The sequence below is a fragment of the Chanos chanos genome, chromosome 10 (genome assembly GCF_902362185.1).
Source record: "Chanos chanos chromosome 10, fChaCha1.1, whole genome shotgun sequence".
Taxonomy (NCBI): domain Eukaryota; kingdom Metazoa; phylum Chordata; class Actinopteri; order Gonorynchiformes; family Chanidae; genus Chanos; species Chanos chanos.
Window position 1 is genome coordinate 39043280 of NC_044504.1, and position 18607 is coordinate 39061886.

Genomic DNA, 18607 nt, shown 5'->3' on the forward strand with positions numbered 1-18607 from the left:
TTCAAAAAAGGTGCTTTCAGCTGGTCACCATGACAGTCTGATTCAGGCATTAATCCTACTCTTAATAAAAGACTTTAACACACAATTAACAGGGTAATAAAAAATTTGAGAACATATCTATAAAGGTCATTCTTTGGAAGAGTCACCTATATAACGGACCACTGCACATATGTATTTAATCTACTTGCCTCATGTTTTTTACACTTAAACCACTATATAACTTTAACAAGTAATTTGACACTTGTTCTTTTTCTGGATACATCTTGTCTCAAAGTCATATCTTCAGCTTATCTGTTATGTTACTGGTGTGTGTGTGTGCATGTTGTTCTCACCTTTTACTCTGAGCTGGGCACTGGATTTAGCATTGGCAGCTTGGAAGTCAACTCCACCAGCCATGTCCATACGCACATTGTAGAGAACGAGCATGTGCCTGGTGCCTTCTTCCTTAATCTCACAGTCCTAGTTCATACAAAGAGAGGATACAGTTTCGCATGTCACAATGGGGTATGCTTTTCAGATGTTTTGGACATTTTGGATCCAACATCTAATCTAATATCTCAAATCTTTTTCGGAAAATACATAACAATGTTTAAAACTCTTTTGCTTTGCAATGAAGAGAGGGTTATGTACAGTGACAACTAAAATAAAAATTACCCCCCCCCCCATTACAGTCAGAATTGGGATGATGGTGCTGATGTATTCTGATGTTTCTGAAAACTTTAAGCATGAAATCAGAAGCTTTTTAGAACTCTCGTATAATCTTGTGTCTTAACATTGGGTTTTCATTTATCACCATTTCCAAAGGGAAAATGATCTGCAAAACACCCAAAATAATCACCCAAGAGCAACGAGGGAGGAGACACCTGAGCATTAATAGGGGAAAAGAATGAGTTTGAACCTGATTCACATTGAAACCCTATGGAAAAAGGTAACTACATGCAATGCTGTTACTGAAAATACCACAGTCTATTCAAGACAGATCTCTATTATAAGAACTGGTATCAGGTCTTACAGGCGACTGGTGGAGTGACTCTCCTTTCAGCTTCCAGTGGCCATGTACATCTTCCTCTGAAATCTCTGTCTCAAAGCGAGCAGTTTCTGTCTCTGTGACCTCCACACTATACAGTGGACGCACAATCTTGATGTCACGCTCTAGAGTGGAGAGGAAAAGACAATTGTGTATTTTGGTTGGATTTTGGTTGGATTATAGCTCACTGAGAAAGTGAATGAGTGCACTTAAGAGGGCACATACCTTCAATGTTCAGTCTAGCTGACGTTTTGTCAGAACCACAATCACAAGTGTATTCTCCAATGTTGGCCTTTTCAGCCTTCTTAACTGTTAGAATTCGCTTCTTTCCGTCGGCTTTGATGAGGACATTCTTGGAGGGAGTGATCTCCTTTCCATCTTTGAACCATTTCACTTCCGCAGAGGCTTTGCTGAGTTCACACTTCAGCACAACTTCATCCTTCTCAACCGCAGTGTAGTCTTGCAGTTTACTGGTGAAGTAAGGTTCTCCCTCTGTTGATAACAAAGATATCACAAAATTACATTTCAAGCTCTCCCTTATGTTTATAGGAAGTTAGTTATAATGAAAAAGTGGGCACACATGCGGGGGGTGACAGTGAATTATTTGTATGTTGTATTGTGTACTTACCAAGAACAGTGAGCATGGCCTCGCAGCTTTTCCCAAGAGCTTCTACTTTAATAAGAGAGGTGTCATCGATGGATACTTCCTTAAAGGAGAGGGTGTGGATTTTACCCTCCTCTGACATGTGCACTACTTTGCTGGGATGCAAGCGTACATCATTTTTGTACCATGTGACCTGGACTTTCTCATGTGAGAGCTCAATACTGAATTCTGCAGTTTCACGCTCTTTCACAGTGACGTCTTTGATGGGTCTGACAAACTCGAGACGGATTCCTGTGGAAATACATTTTAAAAAAATGTGTTGTTATATAGTCGTGAACGTAAAACGAAGCACATAACTGTAATTCATTTGACTCACCTTCGATGACCAGTTTGCCAGTGGTTCTCTTGTCCTCAGCCTCAAACATGTACTTAGCCTCATCCTCAAAGGCGGCAGATTTTACCACCAGAGTGTGCCGATTACCTTCATGAAGGATCTCAAACTTCTCGTCTGTCTGCAACTCCTGAGTTCCCTTCAGCCAGCGGAACTTCTTTGCTGCTCTTGATACCTCACATTCAAACCTTGCCTCATCTTTCTCATACACGTGCACATCACTCAAAGGAGTGATGAAGGTAAGCGGCAGTTCTGTGATAAAGAATTGAAAATTGAAAAGAACTGAAAATAACCAGTGTCTACTGTTTTATCAATACTACTGCTACGTGATGAATAAAATACCTTTCACTTTCAGATTGGCGGTACACTTTGCATTTGCACCCTGGAATGCTACCTCTCCTGACTGGGAGACTTTGCAGTTGTACAATATTAAAGTGTGCTTTGCGCCATCCTCAATGATTTCAACATCCTGTTGGCAAAAAAATGTGATGTGATCATTCAAAAATTGAGTTTAATAGATACTGGAGATCATTAGATTTAATATTTATCCGTGCACATCTAATATAACTCATGTACCACGTACGTTTCGCGTGGAAAAAATGGCAGAACACTTACAGGTGAAGGTGAAAGAACTTCTCCTTTCAGCTTCCACTGTCCATGAATATCATCTGCAGATATTTCTACCTCGAAACGAGCCGTTTCACCATCAAACAGCTCAACACCATACATGGGGCGAACCACTTTTATGTCACGAGCTTAAAAGGAACAGAGGCTCATGAGAACGTAATTTGTGAGTATGCAAAGTAAACAGTGTAAATGTAGTGTTCCAGTAGCTTACCTTCAATGGTTACATTCGCCACAGTCTTGTCTGTTCCACAGTCACACACATACTGGCCCTTATCTTTGTCTTCCACCTTCTTTATGGACAAGATTCTTCGTTTTCCCTCAGCTTTCAAGGTGACCGTTTTAGAGGCCTTGATTTCTGTCTCATTGTGTAACCACTTGACAGGGACATCTCTGCTCAGTTCACAGTCAAGACTGATGTCATCTTTCTCAACAGCTGTATAATCTTGCAGTTTAACCGTGAAGTATGCATCACCCTCTGAAACAAGAAATGCAAATTTGTTCAAGAACAGTCTAAAAAGTATATTTAAACTCCTTGTGTAATGGAAACATTACTATACTACACCCACTGTTATCCAGTATTACACAAACATTACTATGACTTGTCCTTCAGTGAAACAGCACATCATATATTGTGAAGCATGCAACTTAACTGTAATACAATAGGTCAATCACATCCATTGAATATCAGTAACGGCAAATAAACAAAAACGGTTTACCTATCACCGTCAAGTTAGCCATAGTTGATATTCCTTTAGCCACTGCTTTAATTTGGCAAGTATCATCTAGAGTCACTTCCTTGATTTCTAATACATGTTTCTTTCCATCAGTATGAGGGAGCACAGTTCTGCTTGGATGAAGTTTCGTTTCGTTTTTGTACCATGTCACTGGTACATTCTCATGAGAGAGCTCTAGCTCAAACCGAGCCGTTTTACCTTCCTTCACAGTTTGATCCGATAACGGAGAGGTGAACTTCAGTCTCATCCCTATAATTTGTTAGTCCAGTGCACAATGAATGAAGTTTAAAAAGAAAAAAACTTTGATGTTCACAGAAGAATTCAAAGCTAGTGCACATAATGATTGAAGAGAGCTGGTTGGACCCAAACTTACCCTCTACTGTCAGTTTGGCAGTTGATGTTTTACCCAAGACCTCAACTGTGTAATCTCCCTCATCGTCAAATTCACAGTTGTTTATGACCAACATATGTTTCTTTCCATCATCAATGATATCGTATTTTTGGTCAGATGTTATAATGTCAGAGCCCTTTAACCACATAACTTTAAGCACATCTTTTGTGATGACACACTCAAACTTTGCCTGTTTCTTTTCAGGTACAGTAACATCCTTCAGTGGGACCGTGAAGTCCATTTCAATTTCTATGGGGTATGAATAAAAGTTATCCACAACACATTACCTTATCTTATTCATCTGCATACTTGCTTTGTACTTTGTTCAGTTTTACTAAACATTTTTACTGTAATGTATTGTATCACACTCTTGCGCATGCAAATACATATAACAGATGCAAATACATTTTTCAATACATACCTTTAACTGTTAACATTGCAGTAGTGATGGCATTCAAAGCTTGGTATGAAACTTCACCCGACTGGTCAAGTTGCACATTTTTCAAAGTAAGGAATCTCTTCTTTCCCTCTGCTTTGATGTCACATGTCTTAAGAAAGCAAAGTTAAGGCATTAAAACCTGAACACAATGCTCTGAATGCATATGTTGATTATATACAGATTAATTAATTAAGGCTGTCAGAGATGGCATTAAAATGATACCGGAGATCTTGTCAGAACTTGTCCTTTAAGTTTCCATTCTCCCACAACATCATCCTCAGAAATCTCTGTTTCAAAGTTGGCCTCCTCTTTCTCTTTTACCTCCACACTAACAAGAGGCTTCAAGATCTCAGCCTCCCTCTCTACAAAGGAAAAAAAGAAAAAAAAAAACAAAGGAAGCATTATATTCTATGAGGGTTGCATTGACATCGGTCTAAAATCTACCTTACCAACTACTGAACAGTGAAACATCAAACCGGAAACAGGAAATAAACTGTTGCTACAGACCTCCAAGTGTTAGCTTTGCTGGATATCTGCGGCCCTCCACTTCAATGGCATATTCTCCAATATCACCTGGTTGGGCATTCTTGATGGTTAGAGTGACTTCTTTGCCATCCTTTTTGACCTCAGTTTTGTCTGTGGGATCAGTGGGGATTTCTGTGTCTCCCTTAAACCACTTCCAGTTTGGAGTGTCTTTGAAGAGTTCAGCCTTGAATGTGGCCGTGGCCTTTGGTTTGACATGCTGGTCCCTCAAAGGTTTCACCAACCAATCTCTGATAATTTCTGTTAAACATGTCAGCTGAGTCAGGTTTTGATGGACCCAAACATGAATATATAAATACACAGAAATGCACAGAATTTCAAATACATACCAATAATCTTAACATTGGTTTGAGTTTTTAAGTGTTCACATTCGCATGTGTAAACTCCAGCATCATCATCATTTGAGTCCTGGATTGTTACGGCACGCTGCAGTCCAATCACGTTGATTGCAATTTTGCCAGCAATTGCTTTGAGAGGCTTTCCATCCTTCTTCCATTCCACATCCCTGTCTTTGCTCAACTCACAGGTCAAGTACAAAGGCTGACCCTTTATAACAGAAGTCTCCTCTTCCAGGGTCTTTGTGAATTTGACTGGCAGTTCTATTACAGAGAAACAAAAGAGGCAAAAACACGATGGTCAGCCGACCTGCAGTGTTTCTCTGGAACACGTACACAGTTCTTTGTCAACTTACAGTTCTAGAGCAATGACAGAACCTTTGATACTGTTTTTTGTACAAACCTTCTACAATAAGTTTGGCGGTGGATGTCTTCTCTTTGTTACCCAGCTTGGCGACACATGTGTATTCTCCAGTGTCAGAGAGCTGGACATCAATGATAGCCAGCTTACGGTCTTTGCCATCAGAAGTGAATTTGTGTTTTGGGCTCTCTCTCAAGTTGCTTCCATCCTTCATCCAAGTAGTTACAGCAGTGGAGGGTGAAACCTGGCACTCAAATACAGCAGAAGAACCTATCGATTCAGCTTCCTGTAAGACAATGTCTTTGAGCTCCTTCACAAACTTAAGTGGCACTGCTTTGAGCTGGAAACCAAAAGGTGAGTCTCCAGGAGGTTTGTCACCTCCAGCACCAGGTTTCAGTCCTTTCCTCTTGTCAGGATCACCAGGGGAGGGGGTTTGTCTTGCTACAATACACACAAAATTTTTCATTAAAACATCCAGAATAAATCAACTGCTTATATGCGTGTACATCAAATAATTTGTCTAAGCAGAGTGAATGTACAGGTACAGAAAAGTAAAACTAGGCTCCATCCCTCAAAACTGATTCCACTCATTTTTAAACTGTGGTTTTTAAACTGTGAAATCCGCAGTATACCAAATCAGAAAGGACTGTAGACCTGATTGACTCAAATAAAATTTTTGAACTAGAAATGGTCATTTTTAAACAACAAATAGTACATAAAATGAACATCCAGACAAGTTAAACTCACGTTTCAACCCTCTGCCTCTGCCCGCTTCTTCCTTAGGCTTTCCCTCTGGATAAATAAATTCATATTTTCAGCTTATGCATGAAAAAGTATTTTAATAAATGAACAAATTAAAAAAATGAATAAAGTGGGGAAAAAGTACTTCACAAATAACTTCAGAACAATGATGGAGTATGAATGGAGACATGCCTCCAGTTAATGAAATGATTCATTAGAAACACACACAACAAAATAAAAAACAAACAATATCACAGGTGTAACCTCCATTGTTAAGGTTTATGTTACAAAAACAACACTGAACAAGATGACAATAAACAAGATGACAACAGACAAGATGACTTCACGTTAACACACAATGCGCACATCACCAAAAACATGACAGACAAACAGCGTTTTTAAGTGTACATGAAGATGAACATGGAAAGGGTAAAAAAGACTGATGTCCAAGGAAGGGGATATAAGGCATTCACTGGTAGTGTTCTACAGGCACCTTCTCACCTCGTCTACCTCCTGGCATTCCTGGAGTCTCAAGGGCCCCTTCTTCCAAATATCTATCCTCTGAGTCTTCTGAGGACTCATAACTTTCACGAGAAGCAAGCTCCCATCCCCATGCTTCCTCCTCATCTTCATCCTCAACTTCAGGCTCCAGTTCAAATACTTCTTCCTCAAGCTGAGTGGGAACTTTTCTTAAATGCACTGCCCCAGGAGACAATTCCTTCATTATCGGTACCTTTCCTTTACCAACTGTCAGAGAAGGTTCTTCAGCAGGCTTGACCTCATCAGGTGAGATTTTCTTTGGAACCTTTTTCAGTGTAATGCTTTCAATTGAATCTTTCGGTGAAATCTTTTGGGGTATCTTTCCTGGCAAATCTCTGCTAGGTTTCCTCTCAATGGGAACTGGTTCAATTCCTTTTGGTTTCTCCCCCTTTGGAGAGGGAGTCTTTTTTGGCTCTAAGCCATTTTTGACACGTTCTACTGGTTTTAATTTTATTTCTTCTTTTTTCTCCTCTTCTTTTGGGAGACGACCCTTTTTAATGAGCAATGGCTTCTCACCTTCTTCTGGGCTTTTTTGTTTTTTCTCAGGGCTTACCTTTTCTGGGATTGGCTTCTGAACCTCTTCTTGAGGCAATCCAGTCAACTTAGTCTCCACCTCTTTCTCTGGAGCTTCCCCTTTGTCAGGTCTTTTAATAGGGACACTTGGTTCTTTTGGTATTTCATCTTTTATAGGCCGACTTGGTTGTATTTTCTCTGCTTGCTTTTGTTCCATAGGCTTTGGAGCTGTCTTTTCTGCTGGTGAACCAGCTGAAGGTTTCTTTGGTATGGGTTTCAACTGAATCTTTTCAATTTCTTGATCTTCTGGAGGAAGTTTTTTAATCTTTTTCAGTGGTTTACTTGCCTCCTCAGGAATCTCATCTTTTAAAGGTTTTTCCACAGGTTTACGTGTAACTTTATCTGGTTCTTTTTTGTCAGGTTTACTTTCTTCTTTCTTCTTCATGGGTTCTTTAGGTTCATCCTTATGAGGTCGATAACCACCATCAAATTCAGTAGGTTCTCTGTCCTTTGTTTCTTTCTTTTTTTCTTCCACCAGGTCTGGTTTCTTAGGTTTTTCAAATGGTTTCAATTTCACAGATTCTTGTTCTTCTGTATCTAATGGCAATTTTTTTACTTTCTTCAGAGTTAAACCAGGTTCCTCAGGGGTATCCTTTTTAGGAATCTTGGGAATTTTGACCTTTATTTCTTTTTCCTCTGGTTTCTCTGGAGGCACTGCCATTTTCTCTGCTGGCTTTCTTCTGTCCATTTCAGATGGCATCCTTTCTGTTACCTCTTTAATTTCAACAGTTTCAATATACTCTTCTGCCATATAACTCTCCCTTACAGAACGCTCCATCACAGTTTCAGAAAATACCCTCTCCATATCATGCTTTTCAATTTGTCCTCTTTGCTGGTCTTCAGTTGGGACGCTGGGTACTTTCTTCAGTTGTACAGTAAGCTGTTCTTCTTCTTTGACTCTAGATATTCTTGAAGTTTTCTTCAGAGTTGGAATTTCAAATTTTTCTTCTTCTCTACTAAGTACTTTCCCTTTAGATTTGGAAATTGAAACTTTAGGTGACACATCACACAGAAAACAGAATATACACAAACAGCAATTGAAAAACAAAACACCAAACATAGTGGAATGCCAAACATTCAGTCTCTCACATCCCAACATGTATGAACAGGGAAAGACAGACACACCATCTACATCCAACATCTCCACAACTAATAACACACGACAAACAAATATAACACAAAGAAGAGTGACAACACAAACTGACACTGAATACACTTTACTCAGCTGACTGTATACTACTCAAGATAAACAGAGGGTTGATATGAACACAACATTTCCTTAAGTACACAGAACTACAGATATTCCAGTATATCATCATACCTTTCTTAGCTGGTCCAGGGGCAGTAACAGGTCCCTTTCCGGCATCTAAAAAAGAAATATAGCAAAAGTTACCATGGAACAGTTACCTGTTTTGCAAAGAAGCCCTCTGAATGTTAGTCTTTCATTTTTTTATTTAATTGTGGGAGTGGTTAGTTTCATCTTTAAAACTGTGTTTGAAGAGGTTAGTTTCGCATTCACAATTTTATATATTCCTTCCATCAGTAAGAGCCAAAAGACAAGACACGGCAGGGAAGGCCTCACATACTACAGAAATCTCAATGATTCACCTACCTGCTCTGAACACTTAAGAGTATATTCAAAAGCATAAGATGTCCCTCAAGAAAAAAACTGCAAAAGATATTCTAAAAATATGTTGGAATCACCATGTTGCTTGGTATTAAATACCTTCGGCTGGTAGCACATCAACTTTCCTTTCTTCTTCTTCAGCACCAACCTTTGGTACCCCAGGATCTTTCAATATAGAAACTTCAAAAGAATTTCAAAGATACATCAAAATTTAAAGAAGAAACTCCTTGCGTCTTTCATACATGTCTTATTTCCAAAGGCAGCCATATCATCTGCTCCAATACCTTGTTCTGGAACAAACTTTTCTGCTTTCGTCATGACAGACAGGACTTCTCCACTCTTCTCTCTTTGATCTTCAACTTGAAAGACAGTATGATACTTGGTTTAACTTGAAAACTGAAGAGTAACGCAGTGAGTTTGAAAAAAAAAAAAAACTCAGGCATTTCTATAACAGGAAATCCACAAAATGGCCGGATGAAACTTTGCACAGATATCTCAAAGTGCATGTTCTTCAATACTTAGAAGATTAAGAGAAATATCTGAATAAGAGCGATTCACAACAGTAATTTGCGACATAAATGTCTGAAGATCTTTGGGTAGCATCGTCCCATTAAGATGTAGAATACAGAAGAATGTGGAAGACAGAATCTGTGCAATTGGCAGAATTCTTTTTGCATGGTTGAATAATGAGGTGATGAAGCCACCCTGACTGTAGGCAATTTAAATGACAAGCTTATACCAAGGTATAGGTTCTTCTATCAAGGCTCTTGAATCTCTGACACAACTGAAGGGGACACAACAACATATTACACACAGCAAAATGCATGCAGTTAGTCAGTTTAACAAAGGAGTGAGACAATGGCACAAACTCTAAAGAATATACATTTTACACCTCTCATGAGGTTCAAAAGACACAAGGAAAAGAGACACAACCATAACAATAAACATTCACGATCCTCTTTTTTTTTGTTCCTATTCAGACTCATTGTTAAAGACTTGAGAGGTGTTTTATTTATTAAAAATGTGACAAGTAGTTTTAAATACCTTCGGCAGGAGAAATTTTCTTTTCCTGAGGCATAATGACACCTTTTGGAGACACTTTGGTCTCAACTGTGGGCAATTTGAGAAACACAATCAAGGACTCCATATGTAGTGTTGAGCAATATGCGGTCTGGAGAATACATTTCACTCAGTGACAAAAGAACAAAACATGCAAACATTCAGCACATCAGACAAGAACACAGACAGAAAATGAAAAAAAAAAACATGTAGAGCAGATGCTAAAAATGAAAACAATATTTGTTAGTATGTACTTGTTAGTAAACACTGCTGAGACACATTAACCAGCAGTTGAAGCATTTAATGTATTTTATGGAAATCACAAAGAAAGAACACACAAAATACCTTCAACTGGAGAAATTTTTTTAGCCTCTGGCAAAGTAGTTGGCTCTGTAGGTGGTGCCTTCTCAGCTGTGGATGTTTTGAATAAAATAATGGCAAGGTCATACTCAAGAAACTTATTTGTGTAAAATAAAACCAGAATAAAGAAGTGAGACAAAACTCAGACAACTGAAAAACAAGACAAAACATACAAATATCTCAAAACAATACAACAACAACAACAACAGTAAAAAACATACAAACAACAGGAGAAACAGATTATTTACAAGTGTACACCGGAAAATTTCAGAGTGCCAAGAGAGGCTCTTGTACCTTTTGGAGCAGGAATCACTTCCTTTACTGAAACCTGCTTCTTTTCTGGAGTCACTGCTTTCTCTGGTTCACTCACTTCAATGTAATACAGAAGAATTTATTTTAAAATTGCAAAAGTACAAAACGTGTTTTCTTATTAAGAGGTTATTGTTTTTCAATTAAGATGGCTTCCTAAAAGCGGACACAGTCTCATGTATTTGAAATTCTCTAAAAATTAAACATCATGACACCAAAAAATGAACAATGATCAGACAATCAGACAGACAAACACAAATGTATTGTGGCAATTCATGAAGGTGTGTTTTAAGATGTTTGTGATATACAGCAGACATAACACAGCAGGTGACAGGCAAGACTGCATGAGTGTCTGAAATAATGTGCAGTAATTTTCCTGCTGTGGGCATGGAATATAATGATACAAACAAGATGTGGACCTCAGTCCCAAAACCAAAAAATAAATGGGAGTGCTCTTTCAAAAGGAAGAGGATGCTTGAGAGGACGAAACACAACAAAGCATTGCTTCTAAATACCTCTCAAAGGTACTGCTTTTGGAACACTGTCTTCCTGACTTGGTTTAACATCCTTTTCAGAAGGTCCGAAACTTAGGGTGGTTGCTTTACTTTCAAAAGAATGTCTGTCATTCTTGTCGACATGTTTATCTCCCTCTGGAATTAGTTTTACTCTTTCAAGCTTGATATTTTCAAAGGCATTTTCATTTTTTCCGAGAGACCTTGCTGATACCAGTGCAGGAACATCTTCAAAGGACATTTCATTCTTAGCAGCAACCTCACATCCTTGTGCAGGGTCATTTCTTGGGAATATCTGGCCAGTTCTACAGGCTTCACTGGCTTCATGTGTGGGCTCTCTTGATATAACATTTTTCTCTTGCAGGACACAAGTCCATGCTGTTTCAGTCTCAGCTCTCTTAAGTGGAAATGCCTCCTCAGATAGCTCTGTGACTTCTACTTTGTGGTGAGTAGCGACATTATTTGAAGCAGCTTCAAGATTAAGTTGGGGAATTTCTTTTTTAATATGAATATCTCCTCTTCTACTTCCTGGTAACAATGATTCAGTATTAAATTCATCCTGCTCAGTCACCTCTGATTCTGTGTGTGAGGGTATGAACTCTGCTTGTACACTAGTGTCTTCTGTATGACAAGTAACTGATTTGTGTGGTGACATTTTTTCAAGAGAAAGAACTTTAGTTGGAGATTCAGTCAGCCTTGATAGTATCTCTCCTTTGAGTAATTCTGCAGCTATTTTCTGCTTCCTCAATGTCATTTTATCAGTACTGACTGTTATATCCTTAGTGGTTTCATCATCCTCACTTTTGGATTGGATCTGCCTTTGAAGAATGGGAGTTTCTTTCATTTTCTGTCTCACCAGTGCAACTGGAGTTATTTTAGGTGAGACATTTTGCATTTGGGCTTCATCAAGTATGCCAGTCACTGAGTCCATTTTTACATGTGAAGTTTCATCAAGGGTGGGGCTATCTGTTAACACAACTGTTGACGTAGTATACTTCTCCCTTGACTCAGGTGTAGTATCAGCTTCGTCCAGATCAAGTCCCTCAGAACTCTTTTTTGAAGATCCGTCAGGACTTTGAAAAGGAACTTCTTCTTTCACAGGCATATGTTCTTCACAAGGATGTGCATACAGTGGTGAGATATCTTCCACTTTTCCAGAATCAGCCAGTCCTATCTGAGATGATGAACATCTCTTGATTACTTCTTCAGTCTCTGGAACATGTTTGTCAACAACTCCTTGTTTCTCAACACGATTCTCATTCTTCTGGACGAAATATTTTATCGGAGGAGTATCTCCCAAGTCCGATTTCAAAACCTGTGATTTGCCTGTGTAAGGTATATCTTTTCTTACACTGGACACCTCTGTGTCTATACTTAAAAGATCTACAAGAGGGGAAGTTTCCTCTATGAGAGATATGCTCTCTGTCTCAAGGTGTAAAACTGGCATCTTCTGGGGTACTGAAGACTTAACTTCATCTCTGCAGTGAATGGTGGATTCTTGAAGATCTGATGTGCATTTAATAACTTGCATCAATAAGTTGTAGCAAAGAGGATGACAACACAAAGTTTGCATGTGACTACAAGCAATGTAAGAAAACTGTAGTATTATTCTATAATAGTATACTATACAGCACAATTTGTATGGATTTTTAAAATAGACATGAGACGCAAGAGCGGCTTTAAAGTGAAGTTTGAGGTATAATTTTCGTGCTCAATAAAATACTCTTGGTGCACAATGGGGATAAGATCCAGGATTTCAGTTACCTCTTTCGGTTGAGCCTTTGCTTTGAAGTGTAGTATCAGTTACAGAAGATACCGCAGCAGGAAATATTTTCTCTTGCCTCAAGGTAACATCAGGTTCTTCAAAGAACAGGTCCATTTTAGATAAAGACTCATCCAACAAATGGAATATTTAAGTATGAACTTCAGTGTTTAAGTGTGAATGTTATCTAAACCACATGGCATAAATCAAATTAAAATGTAAAAGGGTAATATATCAAAACCTGTTTATAAGAATAATAATTATAATAATAATGTATTGCATATTTTTGTAGTCATGGGATGCAAGCACAGCTGTATTTCTGATGACTATGTTTTCATATTCTTGCTTAGCATGAGCACCCAATAGTTATTTTTTTCACTAAACAAAAATTGATATTTGCAGTTGAGTGAACGGGTTACCTATGAAATTAACAATAATAGAGAAGAAGAAAAATGACGAGATCCTCTCAAATTAGCAATGTGATTTGATCTTTTTTTTTTTCTTGCCGTGGGAGATGAAGCGTGTTGTGTTCTTTACCTACAACAGACTCCAAGATTACTGTACAATCTAATCTGCCACAAATATGTTGAGCATTGCATGAGGATGATGATGTCCTCTATAGATCAGCTCAAATCACTCAGTTGAGTGATAATTGTAAGACAAATCACCAACTGACAAGCAGAAGCTGCCTGACAAGTCGTTACTTGATATGTACCTTTGGCTGAGATAATATCCTCCTCTATAATTTCAGAAGGCAGTGGAATTTTCCTTGATGGTTCTTTTACTTGTTTAGCTTCAGTCACTTTCAAGACATAAAGATGTGGAAAGAAAATGAATTTCAAGACAAAAGGTACTAACACAAGACTGTAGACATCTCCAGAGCTTCATATGGAGAGTTGAAGAATTCAATCCACAGAGGTTGGTTCAATAAGAGTATAAAGAAGCACACCCTTTATGTCAACAAATTCTTATATACAATAATACCTTTGGGTTTGGCACTGTCCTTCAGAGTAAGAGCTGCATCTGGTATTCTTGGTGGTTCGGTTTTTTGGACGTCCAGTGGTTTAGAATCCACGGGGACTTAAGAGAATATTTATTATATATTAAAAACTAATTTGAAAAGAAATATTTAAGAGATTCCAGAGAGACATATATGAAAGAAAACACTCTTTTGAGTGTAAAGAGTTGAAGAGCTGGAAGAGCAGTGGTCAAGAATGAAACAAAGACATAATGACACAACAAATATAGACATAAAAAAAACAAGATGCATGCAAAAACTATACCTTCAGTAGGAGCAATTAGTTTCTTTTTTGTTACTACAACCTCTTCGTCTTCTTTAGTAGTGGCTATAACTTTTTTGTCCTCTTTAGGAGTAGGTATAATGTCTTTCTTCTTAGGCACTATGTCCTCTTTGTCTTCTGTGGGAGTAGGTATCATTTCTTTCTTTTTGGGCACTGTTTCTTCTTTAGGAATAGGTATAACTTCTTTCTCTTTAGGCACTATGTCTTCTTTAGGAGTGGGTATAACGTCTTTCTTTTTGGGCACTATGTCCTCTTTGTCTTCTTTAGGAATAGGTATAACTTCTTTCTTTTTAGGCACTATGTCTTTTTGAGGAGTGGGTATAACGTCTTTCTTTTTAGGCACTATGTCCTCTTTAGGAGTAGGTATAAGTTCTTTCTTTTTGGGCACTACTTCCTCTTTAGGAGCGGGCATAACTTCTTTCTTTTTGGGAACTATATCTTCTTCTTTAGGAGGAGGAATAACCTCCTTCTTCTTCGGTGGTATTTCATCTTTAACTTCCTTTTTAGGAATGTGAGGAATCTCCTCCTTTTTAGGTACCACTTCTTCTTTGACCTTTTTTGGAGGTACAGTAGTGATTTCTTCTGGAGGTAGAATTAGTTTCTCTGGAGCTTCTTGGACTTTCAAAGAACATTCAAATGTAGAACAATGGTTAACTCTCAAGGGTTCAAGGTTCAGACAGCATAAGAGACTGACCACAAACACACAAACTGACCCCAAAACAGAATGACTTGGTAGAGATTAGCGCCACACTAATATTGATTGCTTTTGAGTTCTGCACATAGAATCATACTGTTTTCTAAGTGTATGTTCCACTCTGCTGTACTAATTTATCTTCTCTCACTAACTGCAAACATATAATAAAACAATGGTCTCTTAAAGATTTCTTTTTAATTTGGCAGAGACTAAATATTTAAATTGTTTATCTCTGCAGGGAATGGTGTACCACAGAACATCTAACATGTATTTAATGGTATGCACCATAAAGTAGTAGACAGGAAGATGACTTCAGAAAACAAAGATAGTTTTGTATTTGAATAGGGCACGACTGCAGTATACTGTGCAACACATGTTAAACATGATTTTAAACTTGACATATGATGCAAGAATATATTTTGAGTACATAAGCCTCAAGTATAACTTTGATGATCAGTAAAGCAATCAAAGAGTGCAATGGGTTTAAAGTGCTACTCTTTGATGATCTCTTGCTTTGACAGGTAGCATCAGTTAAAGGAAACTGAAGGAAATATATTCTCTGGGCTGAGGGTAACAAAAAGGCTCTTTAACGAACAAGTCAGTTTAAGATAAATACTTCAAAAAATTAAGTGCAATTGCAAAGGAATATATTACAATGCTGAAGGAAACTATATTATTTTTTACAATAGTAATACTGATTAAAATTATTACTTATTCCTTTACTTGTGAGATATTACAGCATCTGGTTTCCTGATATTTACAGTTTAAAAGTTTTGCTGCAGAACATAATTATTTGCCTTTTTCCCCTAAGCACAAATGAGTCCATTTGCAGTTGAGTGAATGGGCTACAAATGAAATTAACAATAATAGAGGAGAAGAAAAATGACAAGATCCTCACAAATTAGCAATGTGATTTGATTTTTTTTTTCTTTTCTTGCCATGGGGGATGAAGACTCCAACATTACTGTACAATCTAATCCACCACAAATATGTTGAGCATTGCATGAGGATGATGTCCTCTACAGATCAGCTCAAATCACTCAGTTGAGTGATAATTGTAAGACGAATCACCAACTGACAAGAAGGAGCTGCCCGATGAGCTCTTATTTGATATGTACCTTTGGCTGAGATAATATCCTCCTCTATAATTTCAGAAGGCAGTGGAATTTTCCTTGATGGTTCTTTTACTTGTTTAGCTTCAGTCACTTTCAAGACATAAAGATGTGGAAAGAAAATGAATTTCAAGACAAAAGGTACTAACACAAGACTGTAGACCAAGGTTACATCTCAATAACTTCACATTTACACACTGTCTGTTTAAATGAAATTCTGGTGACAGTTGAAGAATTCAATCCATATCGAAAGAGTTTCATTAAGAGTATAAAGAGGCACACCCTTTATGTCAACAAAGTCTTACATACAATACCTTTGGGTTTGGCACTCTCCTTCAGAGTAAGAGCTGCATCTGGTATTCTTGGTGGTTCGGTTTTTTGGACGTCCAATGGTTTAGAATCCACGGGAACTTAAGAGAATATTTATTATATATTAAACACTAACTTAAGAAGAAATATTTAAGAGAGTCCAAATAGATACATATGGAAGAAAACACTCTAACGAGTGCCAAGACATTTGAGAAGAACATTGAGAAACACAGAGATGCAGAAAGTGAAAGTTCACAGTGAAACACAAAGACAAAGACATCACACAAACAGACAACAAAACAAGATGCACACAAAATCCTACTGCAGAAGTAAATGTCGTGTCACTATACCTTCTATAGGAGCAATGACTTTCTTTTTAGGCACTATGTCCTCTTTGTCTTCTTTAGGAGTGGGTATAATGTCTTTCTTTTTGGGCACTACTTCCTCTTTAGGAGCGGGCATAACTTCTTTCTTTTTGGGAACTATATCTTCTTCTTTGGGAGGAGGAATAACCTCCTTCTTCTTTGGTGGTATTTCATCTTTAACTTCTTTTTTAGGAATGTGAGGAATCTCCTCCTTTTTAGGTACCACTTCTTCTTTGACCTTTTTTGGAGGTACAGTGGTGATTTCTTCTGGAGGTAGAATTAGTTTCTCTGGAGCTTCTTGGACTTTCAAAGAACATTCAAATGAAGAACAATGGATAAACATGCAAGGGTTCAAGATACAGACAGAATAAGAGACTGACCACAAACAAACGGAATGTGTTAACAGAGATTTACACCACATTCATTATTTTAATACATCACACACAAAACCACACATATTTTTCACAGTAATTTCAAATTTCTTATTAAGAATGAGCCTGCAAAACATCAAAACTTGACAGACACATGGGACATACAGCAAGATGAACCTATACCTTTCTGTGGGGCAACCTCCTTTGGAGCTGCAGGAGCTTGATCTAGTTTTTCAGGCAGTTTGGGCTTGGTTGGTTCAGGCACTGAAGGTTTCTTTTCAGCCGGGGGAACTTAAAGGAACATTCAAAATGTCCTTTATCCACATGATATTCATGAATAATGGCATAATGACAAACTAACAATACACCACAACGATGGAGAAGCAAGACAAACATAAAACAAAGACTGACAAAACAAGCGGACTTTGGATACACAAAACAGTTTAAAAGTCAGACAAACAGTACCTTTGGCTGGAGGTTCAACTTTGGGTTCAGGTGTTGGTTTGGGTTCAACTTTAGGCTCAGGTCTCGGCTTGGGCTCAACTTTGGGTTCAGGAGTTGGCTTGGGTTCAACTTTGGGTTCAGGTGTTGGTTTGGGTTCGACTTTGGGTTCAGGTCTTGGCTTGGGCTCAACTTTGGGTTCAGGTGTTGGCTTGGGCTCAACTTTGGGTTCAGGTGTTGGCTTGGGCTCAACTTTGGGTTCAGGTGTTGGTTTAGGTTCTGGCTTAGGTTCGGCCACAGGCACCACTTTTGGCTCTTGTGGTACTTGTGGTTTAGGCGCTGGAGCCACAGAGGGTGGGGGTTGTGGCACAATTCAAGCAATACAGACACATTTCTGTTAGTTACTGCAAAAATCTTGAAGGAATTAAGAGCAGTTCAAGAAGAAGTAGTTTCTACTTCAGTAACAAGTCAGGGTTGAACAAATGACAATGTTACAATATTATGACCAACAGCACAAACATTTACAACTGTAGTCTATAACTGACAAACACATATTAACTGTAGTCTATGAATGTTTTAAAGGAAGATTGAGTAGACTCACAAGACACACCAGACACTAAGACAAGAAATTGTGAGAACAAACCTATTATTACTTTTAAAAAGTCATATATTAAACATCATATTTAAGTCATCACATGTGTACCCAAATGAACAGAGACTATTAATACCTGTTTCAGGAGCAGGTGGAGCTGGCTTCAGAACTGGCACATCTTCATGGTTTTGTGTTTGTTTGTTTTTCAAGATTTTACAAGAGAGATTTGAAAAAGAGCAAATTTAACAGATTTAATGAAAACTTGTTGCAGGACAAACAAGACAACATTCAAATATCACAAATGAAAAAGGCAGTTTATGAGATGCCGAAGCAAAGATATCAAGCCTAAATAAAAACAACAAAAAAAAAAGATGGACACGTAACCGTGCCGTACCTTTAGGTGCTGGAAGCTCCTCAGGTTCTGCTATTTTTTTGACAGTGACCTTTTCTTCCACAGGTTTCTTAGCTTCAGGTACTTGAAAATATT

General features: G+C 38.0%; 1 protein-coding gene across 1 annotated transcript in view; it reads right to left on the minus strand.

The window, feature by feature from the left end:
- ttn.2 (titin, tandem duplicate 2) overlaps positions 1 to 18607 on the minus strand; it is a 162249-nt gene that overhangs the window by 83461 nt on the left and 60181 nt on the right. Inside the window, exons 87-114 of the mRNA XM_030787650.1 lie at positions 18515 to 18595; positions 17553 to 17807; positions 17271 to 17378; positions 16702 to 17019; positions 16357 to 16452; positions 14219 to 14854; positions 13920 to 14015; positions 9978 to 10043; positions 9033 to 9113; positions 8628 to 8672; positions 8396 to 8455; positions 6695 to 8296; positions 6200 to 6244; positions 5495 to 5893; positions 5086 to 5355; positions 4721 to 4996; positions 4436 to 4575; positions 4196 to 4322; positions 3757 to 4023; positions 3366 to 3632; positions 2861 to 3124; positions 2638 to 2777; positions 2365 to 2491; positions 2008 to 2274; positions 1656 to 1922; positions 1253 to 1519; positions 1013 to 1152; positions 333 to 459 (exon numbers count right to left, since the gene is read on the minus strand). Of these exons, the coding sequence (XP_030643510.1) occupies positions 333 to 459; positions 1013 to 1152; positions 1253 to 1519; positions 1656 to 1922; positions 2008 to 2274; positions 2365 to 2491; positions 2638 to 2777; positions 2861 to 3124; positions 3366 to 3632; positions 3757 to 4023; positions 4196 to 4322; positions 4436 to 4575; positions 4721 to 4996; positions 5086 to 5355; positions 5495 to 5893; positions 6200 to 6244; positions 6695 to 8296; positions 8396 to 8455; positions 8628 to 8672; positions 9033 to 9113; positions 9978 to 10043; positions 13920 to 14015; positions 14219 to 14854; positions 16357 to 16452; positions 16702 to 17019; positions 17271 to 17378; positions 17553 to 17807; positions 18515 to 18595 (6834 nt within the window). The remainder of the gene's footprint in view (positions 1 to 332; positions 460 to 1012; positions 1153 to 1252; positions 1520 to 1655; positions 1923 to 2007; positions 2275 to 2364; positions 2492 to 2637; positions 2778 to 2860; positions 3125 to 3365; positions 3633 to 3756; positions 4024 to 4195; positions 4323 to 4435; positions 4576 to 4720; positions 4997 to 5085; positions 5356 to 5494; positions 5894 to 6199; positions 6245 to 6694; positions 8297 to 8395; positions 8456 to 8627; positions 8673 to 9032; positions 9114 to 9977; positions 10044 to 13919; positions 14016 to 14218; positions 14855 to 16356; positions 16453 to 16701; positions 17020 to 17270; positions 17379 to 17552; positions 17808 to 18514; positions 18596 to 18607) is intronic.